The 12,111-nt window shown below is 35.9% G+C and overlaps 1 protein-coding gene across 1 annotated transcript in view; it reads left to right on the top strand.

Annotated features, from left to right (window-relative positions):
- Window positions 1–9,405, top strand: part of LOC108365259 (uncharacterized) — a gene marked incomplete at its 5' end in the record, with an annotated part of 68,389 nt that extends 58,984 nt beyond the window's left edge. The window contains one exon of the mRNA XM_017619253.1: window positions 8,222–9,405. Coding sequence (XP_017474742.1) covers window positions 8,222–9,355 — 1,134 coding nt within the window. The remainder of the gene's footprint in view (window positions 1–8,221) is intronic.
- Window positions 9,406–12,111: the final 2,706 nt, after the last annotated feature.

Genomic DNA, 12,111 nt, shown 5'->3' with positions numbered 1-12,111 from the left:
GGCCAGTGTGCACTTTATTAATGGAGAAGTAAAAATCACCAAGTTAAACATTTTTAGTTGCTCAATGTCATCCAATAATACATTCAGCTATATTTATGTGATTTACCTACATACATACATACATATGTTCATATAAAATACTCATACAATTTTTTAGGGTGTATTCATCTGAGTTGATTTTCATGTTTGGCCGCCATAACTAACAAAAAATGCTACATCCTGCATTTGGCACTCAAGTGGATACACAAATCAAATCAATGTCGTTTTGGGGAAAAATACACAAGTACTTATGGTCATACTTATGTATATATGTATGAATGTACATGTGCTTGCATAGGCCACACATACTAGATTGACAAGAGCATAAAAGGAAGTCAAATCATGTAATCAATATAATAAATGTAACAACATGGCGCGCTAGTAATAAATAACAGCGCACAGTACACATTTGCCCAGCAGGTAAATAAATATGGCACTTTTTAAGTAAGGATTTTTCTACGTAGACTTTCGATATTTCGTTGTCATTTCACTCGCCAAGTGGCACTGGTGCAATTCTCATTCGGCTTTGAAATAGTTTGTTGAAACGGAAGCTGTTGGACAAGGCATTAGATGCTTTTTCTTACATCAGCATAATTCATAATTCGATTGTAATTCGTAAGTCTATATTCAATTTGAGTTTAACAAAATCGCTATATAACCATAACGCGGCGATCGCTGAGGTTGCATATACATATGAGTCCCATCTGCATATTTAATAGCGGTTAATCGCAGGCTAGTTTTCGTCAAAGAAACGCTATTCTTTGCTCAGTGAAACCATTTCGAGGATACTGTTCCTAGCCAATTCATCTACCAAGCAGTTAACTGTTGGATGAAATAAGAGCATCGTAAAGAGATATGCGACATTCCCCGACTAAGTTGGATGGCATCGTGGGTAAGCCCAATGTTACGATTAACGTTTGTCTTCTTGAGTAGAACTAACTCTCTTATCTACTGTAAGCAATAGAGCAGCGATTTGACTTCTTGCTTAAAAGCGAGTACTGCCTTCCAACTGGCAAACGCTCGGTAAGCTTAATTTTTATGTTCATAGAAATTCCCCGGCAGATGGCTCCTCAGATAACCTTTCCTTCAAGCTTCGACCCGCCAGTGTTAAAATTTACTCATCCTTCCTTTCAGCTGCTGTCCATTAAAACCTCATCCCTTCATTGTATGTGAGATATGAGTGGAGAACGAGCTGCTTAGTACCAGTTTAGATACGAATTGATCACCAGCGTGTAATCTATCTTAAAGCAATGTCTTTATTGCAGCTCTTTCTTTTGCTCTATGCGTCACTTAGTCACCATAGAATGCGGGTTCTATGAAGGCTATAATTTAATTTCTTGCATTCGAACCGGTATGAAAAGATTTTTAGCGACTTTTATGTACCTACATAAATAAGAAATTTTGAAAGTTCGAACCGCCGATGGACAGAAACCCCGGCAGGTCGGAATTGTTACACTTACTGGTCCTTGCTCTGCCGTTGAACTTGATTGTGGCCAAGGATGGCGTGGCACGTAAGGTCCTCACACTTGGTGAGACGGTCTCATACCGCAGTTGCCTTCATTTAAACCAGCACAAAAATATAACCGGCCTTCGCAACACCAATACAGATATTTCTCGATTGAAGAGCCGTTTGTCGTTGGAAACATTCTCGTGCCAACGCTAGATTCTTGGGTACTACTGAAAACTCCTTTCTCTTCTTTATTCTGAATATCAACTTTATGCTAAGGAAAATACTCGTCCCATTTCTCCACTCATGACAAGGAAAGATTTAATGGCCTTCGAATTTACCCAGGGTTTGGTGAAGAGCATTTTATGAAGTGCCCCATGCAGATACGCTTGGGAATTTTTATAAATTCTCTCGTCGTTGCGAATGCTTCAAGAGGAGGTTTCTATGTTCGGGCGATCGTTTAATTGCTCTTACACTCTAACAGAGCTAAACGGATCCCACCTAAAGCCCACCGTCAAAGCTAAATTCGTAAACACTATTCTGGGTAGGAAATTCAACTGGAAGGACAACCTATCTTAGCGTTGTAAAATAGCTTCTATAGTCCTGTACTCGTGCAAGAGTGTCATAAACAACAAGTTTGGATTTACTGCATGTAGCCTACTCTAACTAGTGGGCCAAGCTCAAAATATTTAACAAAGTACAAGCAATTGGTTAGATCTGCATCTTCGGAGGAATAAGAACAACACAAAATTACGCTATAAACGTATTTTGGACTTTCTGTTACTGAAAATAATAGGAGAGCAGGTAAAAGCTCTTGGTGCTTCATTTAAAAGAGTAATCGTAATGGAAATCGGAAAGCAAATTTGAACTTCTTGTAGGCAAGTTGTGTTCAAACTGAGGTTTAGAAATATAAATTTCTCTTTGGAAATCCCTCACCGCGAGGAAAGATTTGGTTTATTCTGCCCGAAAGTCTTACAAAAAAGCTCGCCAGCTTTCATGGTGAAAAGCTCTTCTGATAGAAAGCACTTGTATATCATCTTGCTCGCGGTGCTCCAACGGTCGCAATGGCCGTGTGAGCAAAGCACCGGCGTGCCATTGGAGAGATCCAGGTTCGAATCCTCGGGCAAAATAATATTTTCGTTTTTTAATTTAATTTTCTTTTAATTATTAGATTTTATTGCTTTAAAAAGGAAATTTTAATTTTGTATATTTTAACAACTTATTTTGGCTAATTTTTCAAATTTTATTTTTAGATTTAATTGTTTGAAAATAAAAATATTTTTTCCTTATTTTATTTACTTTATTTTTTTATTTAATTTGCTGTACATTTTTTGATTTTTTGTCTTAAAAAGACAATTTTTAACTTCATTTAGTTCTCAGCAACTTATTAATTTTTGGTTTAATCTCTTTTAATTGCCAATCTAATTTTATTATTTTAAAAAGAAAATTATTCTTTTTGTATTTCATTTAATTTTAAAGGACTTTTTTCTTTTTTATTATATTTTGTTTTTTATTTCAATTTTATTTTAATTTTTATACCTTTTTTTAAAGGAACATATTTTTAATTTCATTTAATTTTTAAAAACTATTTTTTTATTCTTTTAATTGAACTTTCTTTTAATTTTTAGTTTCTTTTTGTGCTTTAAAGAGAAAAAATATGTTTTCCCATTTCATTTTTAGAAAAGTAATTTTTAAGCAAAAAACACAACCGACTTCAATTCTCATATAAAAGTTTAAGATTATCTTAATTTCTTCATGATCCAATAATCAGATTTAAACCAAATTAGTACAGGATCACCTGTGAGGTAACTCCTTAAAAAAAAAAGAAGTATTGAAATCGGTTAACGTGGTCCAAAGTTATGCGGCAAAAAAAAATAATAATAAAAGAAAATATAAATATTAAGACGAATTGATAACCTTCTGTTTTTTGGGAAGTCGGTTAAAAAGACAAGCAGAAAAACGCTAAGACCCGTCTTCAGCAGATCTTTCAATCAGTTTCTTGAAAGACAGAAAAGTGCTTTCAAGATAGTTGCCGGAATTGACACCTTCTGACCAAAAATTTTTTCAATCTAATTTTTAACCGACTTCAAAAAAAGAAGAATATCTACACACTAATGAACTGGTTCGCATTTGATAAAATATCTAGGTACTATTACTGAATCAAAGATTTATTTCATTAGTTCAAAGTTATACTGCAATATGGTTTAGCTTCTCAATTCTCCAAATGCCGACCAGTTGAATACTAATGGATTTCCCTGCTGACTGTTGTAGCCATGTTTCAATATGGCCATGTATGCCATGTTGGATGCATGGATGTAAATATGTATGTAATAAAGGCAATATTTATTGAGTTGTTCGAAATTGCGCAAAGAAATAAGCTACCGACTACCGAAATTGAACGCGTGGTTGACGATTTGTGGATTTGAAAATGTTTTATTGCTTCCACTCTTTTATTACTTTTACATATGGGCATATGTACGTATGTATGTATGCTTACATAATACGTATTTATCACATATGCAAAAGGATGGATATAGAACCTTTGCTATATAAAATTCTACAAAATGTTTTTCTTTTTCCGTCAGCCTTTTATGGGGCCTGCCACATGCCACCGCTGCACGAGGCACCTTTATTTAGTGGCACTGTTTCTGTTATACTTGTTGCATTTTTTTTTTTTGGTTTACATTGGTTAGATTTTTTACTTTTTTATTTATTTTTTATGTATAGTATAATGCATTGTCTGTATGTAACCCCCAGCTTTGCATTTTTTGTTACCATTTTTAGCTCCCTCCTCTTGTCCTTAAAATATTTTGTATTCCTTATTTGGTCTTTTTTCTTTTTCCTTTGCTTTGTGTATTCTTTTTATGCTCTCGCGTTTATTATTGGATTTGTTTGATTTGTTTGTTGACTTACAACGTCCGTTTACGACTTTGCTTTCCACTCGTTCCTTTCCTTTTGATCTGTTGGCTTATGACAAGTCATTTGTATCAGTTGTGTGACTGTAATCACAAGCATTGAGGTTGATTACATGTTATCATGTTTTATGTAAGTTGACAGCGATCGATGGTCGAGTGATTATTTGATTTTTTTTTAAACGTAGATAATGGTGGTTCGAGGCTACTTCGTGAAATTCTTAATCTTTTATTGGTGATAATTCAGTTTTACGGTTTTCGAATTATTAAAATGTATTATTTTATCTACTTAAAGTTTAACTAAAAAAGAAAAACGTATACATACACGCAAAAGCTAAGTAAACATTATTTTAACTGCTTTTAATTTTTCTTAACTTTATCGATAAAATTTATCGATACCATTACTGATATAGTTATCGCACAAAATATATTGATATACAGTGAAATCCACTTAAGTATCAACCCGTTTAAGTACCTAACCCGCTTAAGTAACCAACATTTTTGGGCAATGTAAATTTTTTACTGTAATATGAAGAAAATCCCTATCTTAAGTACCTCCCCGCCTATTTACCCAACCCGCCTAAGTACCTAAATTTGTCGTACCCCATTTACCATTTTACCTATAATTTTCCCCCTTTAAGTGCTCTTTTAAAATTCCTTAAAATATTTACATATTTTGAAATTCAGTGGCAGCGTCACACACCTACGGCAAAAAATTATAAAAAATCAACGGTAATTTTTAGCTACTTAAAACTTGAACATTACTACACTAAAATTGAATGTGCTATAAAACTCTATACTCAAAAAACACTTCTGAGAAAAAATTTAAAATTTTGGTGAATTTTTTTCTTTAGGTGTTCTATAAAATGTTTTATTCAAGGTTTACATATTTATGTAAGTTAACAAAAGATGTAACTACATCAATAATTATGTTCGCCTAAGTACCCGCATCGATGCACTTAAGCGGATTCTTTTAAGTGCCCAACCCGCCCAAGTACCTCAAAAAGCTAAGCATTTTTCGTGAGGTACTTAAGCGCAGTAAAACCCGCTTAAGTACCTCACGAAAAATACATAGTTGTTAATACCTTGTTTTTTTACGTTATCGCTTTAGTTATCGATATATTACCCGAAAAATTTATCGTTATGTTGGTAAAAAAAAATCCACATTAAGACACGTTCACTAATTAAATCTACTGACTTGATTTCTCTAAACAGTATCGATAAATGTAGATAGATAGTCGATAAATTGAGCAATTAATTTGTCAATAAATATCATGTTCGACAATAACTGGGGACATTATTGTAACTGTGCCGATTATAATAAGAATATATACATAGATTGATAACTCTGTGGCCTTAAGCAATAACCGCCTAAGTCGACTTAAGAAATAATTGAGTTATATATGCTATCGTTTTCTGCAACTACTGTTCCATGTGTATTTGAAATCGCCAGCTAGCCAGATAGACTATTTAAAAAGTTAAAGACGAGCATATTTTGGCTTCTCCATAAGGATAATATTACAATCCAAATTTTTAAACGTTTTTTCTCGAATTCAGGTTTTTCGACGTAGGTGGTTATTACTTATGACATATGGGGACAAAACGATACTAGTAAATAGTACTCGATACTTTTCGTCCGATACCAAGTAATTTTGGTGTCGATACTTTTGAACCGAGTACTGAGTAGGTATCGATACTTTTGAACCGAGTACGGAGTAGGTATCGGAAGAAGGTACATGGAAGGTGCCCCAAATCCTATCTCGGAAAACATACATACATATCGTCACCTGAAATGCAAAAAGACGTAACAACATCGTAACTGAAATGTAAAAAGTCGTGACTAATATTATTTATTTTTTTTTTCATAAAATGATGTGAGAGTTGTAATTTGATGAAATATGATGGACATCAATCAAAATGTGAATTTTGAATTTTTTATTAGTTACGTCTTTTTGTATTTCAAGTATGTATATATATTCATTATGTATGTAGGTTATTTCTGCAAGGAAGTTTCGAAAAAGAAACATATTTTCGGTCCAACATAGAATCTTAAAGTTCTTGTCTGGAGGAGACCTTTTTTTGTTCCAAAGTTCATTGACTTCAAGAACCGCGTTCTAGTATCCACCGATTCTCAGTTTCTATCACCCTAAGATGCCACCCCATTTGTCATTAAATTAAAGCTCTCCAAAGTCATTAAACTTTTGCTAAAAGGCTGTCGCAGCTCTTAAGAATAACGAAGAATTCATATAAAACAACGCATAAGAAATGGAACTTTCAAACTTGGCAAACTTTCTTAAATCAGAAAAAAGAAAATTTACAAAGCAGCAAAGTACGTTTTCAAGCAACAGATATAATGAAAAATATTCCCGTGATTTTTCTTAAGAACTATTTAAAAAACAATGACACTGCCGAATGTAGATGTCACCGAAATTTTTTTCTTTGTTTGCTTTTTAGGTGCTGCGGTGGAATATATACATCTATATCTACACTATATATAAAATTAAAACCCAAATTTTTGTTAGAGCATAACAGCCGATGTACTGGGTCGATTTCTATGATTCAAGTTTTAAAATTACATATTTGTACCACAATAGGACACAATGGTATTTTTAAAATGAAATTTTAATAATCTGTAGATGTATTTAATTAAAGTATTAAGTTGATCAACAATAACACGCATTGCTAGATCGTTTGCCTTTCACGCGTTTGTCTTTAGGGAACATCTACAAACCACATATTGCTCTCTATTCTCTTCTCTTTTTATACTCACCTACAGTGTTGCCTTTTTAGAGATTTTCCCACTATATCTAGCGATTTTATTTTCTACTTAGCGGGAAAATTATAATTCAGTAACTAGCACGATTTTTAGCGTTTATTTAGGAGATCTTAGCTAGTATACATATATAGGCACAGATGGTTTGCATCGAGCTTCTTTTAGCCACCCTTGTTTTTTCATGCGAGTGCATATATAAATCTTAGGCAGATCACTACTTTCAACTTAGCCAGCTTGATGAGTTCCTCAACATGCCTTTCCCGCTGGAATTTAACGCGGGTAGTTTAGCTTAGCAATCATTATTGACATAGAAGGCACGAGTTCCTGTTAACCTTCCGTACGTCTTTCTTCTTTACCTTAGGAAGATCTCTCTTTCCCAATCACCAATGCATTGTGCGAGTTTCACAGTTCAACTTGCCTTTCGAGGGTTTACAGCAAAGGTTAGACCAAGGTAGTCTGAGTTGCTAAGGGGCACCAAGGTTTGAATGCTTTAGTGATTGTATTTGGCAGTGTCTGGTCATCGTACATGGTACACTCTTCCAGCAGAACTATCAACCCATCCGATAAGGCCTAGACAATATCAGGAAGCTTTTTCATGAAATTACTTATGTTCAGAGAGGACCTCCATAGCCACAGACAAATGCTACTGGATCAATTTCACATCGAATAACTTCTCCTGGAGTTTATCTAAAGGACTTTCAGCATCATAGAGATGGTCATTCCTCATCTAACTCTCTACTTTCATAGCTTCGACACTATATTTCTCTACCTTTAACTCAATCGAACTATCCAGACCTATGTTTTCTAGACTTATTTTACCTTAAGCATATTGGGACTATCGTCTCTTGTGTTGCACTACTTGCTCTGCTGTACCGTAAGTCTTCCGCCTACTTTCCTATTATATTTTCCAATGATTAAATCAATTTATGCTCTTGTGTGCCTGGTGTTATAAGTAGGGCTTCAAAAGCCATATTTAATTGTATTTCGTTTAATCGATTCCTATCGCACATTTCATTAAAGACTTTTCCATCTTCCTATCCTACATTGCAGGTCTGCGCCATCCAACACGTCGACGTCTGCATGTTCAACAATGGCAAATTTAAAAATATCGTCGCTGACTCCGACACCCATTCGCCCGTGGATCGCACTGTTGCGCCCGGTAGCACGCTAAACACCACAGTTATACTCAAGCCACAACGTGGACAAACCAAGAATTGGATTGCGCTCGAAGATACACTACAGCGTAGTACCGAACCCGAGGAGATACATGGCGTCATAGCCGCTTCAGCGATACGTTCGCCGAATTTAATACTCGCACCCGGGCAGGCGATTAATCCTTGTCCCAGTCCCGCTGTGGGCATACCACAACCCACAGGCTACCATGGACATGGCGTGTCCGGCAATGTGGGCGACGATCGCAACGTCTTCGCTATTTATGTTTCCTACTATGTAAAAGTAAAGCTAACCTTGAGCGGCATGGGTGGTGAACTATCGCTGAAGTTACCCTTCGTATTGGTGCACGTAGAGGAGCCGAAAGTGGAGCACAAGGTTGAGCGGCTGGCGCTGGATGATGTGCCGGCGGGTAAGAAAAACGGCGGTAAAGTGAAAAGTGGCATCGGCGCGACACCGACGGGCATAGCAGGCTCACGCAAGGATGGAAATGGACGGGTGAGTGCGCATGCGCAACAGCTCGATCGCATCGAGTCGGTGGATGACGAGCTGCGTTTGCCAATACCGGAGGCAGTCACACCAAGCGCTGCGCCAAGTGGCAGCAACAAACGAAAGCTGGTGCGCAGTGAAACTTTGGCTAAAGATTTGGATGAGGAAATAGAAGAGCAGGCTGAAATGGAAGCAAGAAAGTCTACAATTTCCACAGAGGAGAGTGTGACAAAAGAAGGCGATGGAGAGCTGGAACAGGTGCATGTGGTGCAAATACACACGCACGGTGCGGTTGCTAAAGAAACGAAGGTGGTGGAGTGTAAGCAGCAGGAGCAGGTGGAATCAAAGGTGAAAGAAGATGTAAAGCCACTAGATGCAGAGGAGGTACAACAGCAGTTACAAGTTGAGCCCAAAAATGAAGAAGCGATTATTGAAGTAGCGTCAAAGATGGAGCTGAATTCGAAATTGGTAGAGGAAACGCCTAACGTCGATGACCGTAAAACTGCTCATATGACCAATGTGTGATTCTCATTTCTACGCGGCATGTTTCACAAGAAACGACACACGAAGTAGGTGAACGTTTTTAGCTTTCATTGAAAAATATATACTCCCATATAACAAGTTTAAGGTAAACATTTGTTTACGAGTTAACTAAAATAAAGGCAGTTGAGCTGAGAAACTAATTTCAAGGTAACCCAAAACTGAGGCGAATTCGGAAATCCCAAAGTAAAAGTCGAAAAATATGTATTCCAAACGCATTATTTTGGACATAATGATCCAACCAGGACACGATTTATTGGGCATGCATGCATATAGATAATTTCCAATGAAAATGCTGGAACATTAATTTTACTTTTTCTAGGAAAAAACAAAATAAAATTAAGCAATAAGGCAAAAATTTGGTTTCATACAAAATTTTTGATGACGTGGATATTTATGCGAAAGTACTAAAAATTTGGTAATGTCTGTTGAAATCGGATTTACACATATTTACACAATGACGATAAAATTATGTATTTATAAGAACAATTTGAAAGCTTGTTGCAGATCTTGCTATGCCTAAATGATGATCGAGTTCATAAAATGGTCAGTAAGATATTTATTAAACAAAATGTTCGAGTAACATTTTGATATTCATCTCATAAAAATGACAAGTACAAAACTTAAACAAAAAATGATAAACTAGATTAAGACATTGGTATGCGAGAGTTATCTGTAAAGCGTTGTCTATTATGCCTAGACAAGTTAAAAGGTATATGCATAGGTGATTATATTCTATGAAGCTAAAATCTAATTTATGTAGATATATTTCATCCAAAAAAATGGGGTACTCAAGAGGTATTTTGTATCACAATGACGAGTCCTTAATCTAGTTGAGCCAATATACCTTCAGTTTCAATGATAAAACCATACAAGTTCGTCGTATGCGAATAGCTACAACAAATGCATAGGTTCGGGTATAATTATTATAAGTTGAAAAGTATAAATTTATGTATCTACTCAGGCCCAGACACTCACACGACATGTACTCAAGAAAAATCCGTAATTTATCCTCGCGGAAATACTGATCCGGTACATAAGAAAATGCAGGCGAATGTGGCTGCTAAAACATTAACAAATACATATTCAAATAGCCTGACCTGTCTAAGGCTCCCAGTACGTACGACGCTCTAAGTTTACCTGTTCGGAAATTATAAGTCTAGATGACTTTGAAATGTTTAATGCCGCAGTGGCCAGATTTGCAGAACCCTGTGGCCATGTTTTCGGCTGCTATCCCAAGTGATTACTACAAATTCGTGCTCCTGTGCACGCTATTAACAGCTTTTCGTGAGGGAATTTTGCGGATGAAAAACTAGTGGAGCAATTGTCAGAATTCCACTGCAGGTATGAGTCGCAATTCCTTAGAAGCCTGATTGTAGACGTACTTCTATAAATTTTGTCTGACAATATTTAGAATCAGCGGCACCAGGCAACGCAAAGCTTCCCAGTAAACATTTGGATTGGAGATCATGTGGAGATCCGATACAAATTCCAAGATTCAATGTTGATTTTCAAGTATACATCAATTGGATAAACAACCCATTCTCTAACAAAAACGCACATTTTTTGTATACTAAATAATTTGAGTTCTCCACTAGAGAAAAGCTTGGATATTAATTTGAATTCAAGCTTTATTAAACTTTTCAAACATTAGGAAAAATCTTCTTTCTAATGCCTTAAAAACCACGCCCCATATTCTCAGTGCTCCAGGACAGAAATACGTAGAAGGAAATTATGAATTATGAAGATAATTGCCTTTACCTTCTTTCATATAATATTACACGCTGTAAAAGAAAAGCTTGCGAAGTAGGGATGAGCGAAAGAACAACTGCATTCGAACTAGACAACTTGACAGCGCCCGCTAAATTATGTAGTTATACTAAAAACTGTATCGAGAGTATTGAAGCATTTTAAGAAGAGCTTGGTGGTTACTCAAGAGATAGGTTCCTGCAGAAAAACGGGCACCAACGGTCAAAAGAAGAAAAACAAAATCATCACCGTTTTGCAGGAAAACCCCAATATTTCGCTCACTAGATCAAAAACGGCTGGTCTCAAGGCGTTCAAAGTGCAGAAATCTCGCAGAACTAAAAGTAGTTTTTTTTTTTTTAGAAATTCGTTTGCTGCATCGTGGAATATTAGACGCTGTTGCCGTAGCCTCCAGAGTAAGAGTTTTACATGAAATCTGGATGAAAAAATATAAAACAGATAGTTTTCCCAATATACTTCAAAGTGAATTCCTATCCCATTAAATTTGAATTCAAAGTGGCTTTGGTTGAAATTCACTCAGAAATGAATTGCTGAACCTGCCTGAAAGCCTTTCCTAAGCCAGTATGAGGTTTTCGCTTTCTGTCGGTTGGATCTAGTCTCCTGGATTTACAGTAAATTGGCTTTAGAATGGTAGTCCTTGAAAAAATATGCTTTTGGTACCACGAGAAAAGAATCCGACGAACTGTTCAGAGCTCTGGTCAATCCAAAGATACAATTTATATCCGGCTCTAGACCGAATGATCCTTACCTTTTTTGTTTTGAATACGACTACTGACGGACTGAAAGTCTTCTTGGAGCACACAATGGATGTTTAGGTCTTAGTATTTAACTCCAAAAAAGTTTATAGGAACAGCTAAACCTGAAAATGTTGGTTGACAAACTACATCGTTAAGACTTGTCTTCACCATTTCGAGAACCAGTGCTAAACAAATTAAGTTTTTTTTTTAATTTTTGCCAAACGTCAAGCAAGCTAA

This window comes from Rhagoletis zephyria, unplaced genomic scaffold (genome assembly GCF_001687245.7).
Source record: "Rhagoletis zephyria isolate East Lansing unplaced genomic scaffold, Rhagoletis_zephyria_1.1 Rzeph_scaffold_00036, whole genome shotgun sequence".
NCBI classification, from domain to species: Eukaryota; Metazoa; Arthropoda; class Insecta; order Diptera; family Tephritidae; genus Rhagoletis; species Rhagoletis zephyria.
Note: the sequence above shows the minus strand (reverse complement) of the source record. Positions and strands in the feature narration are given on the sequence as shown.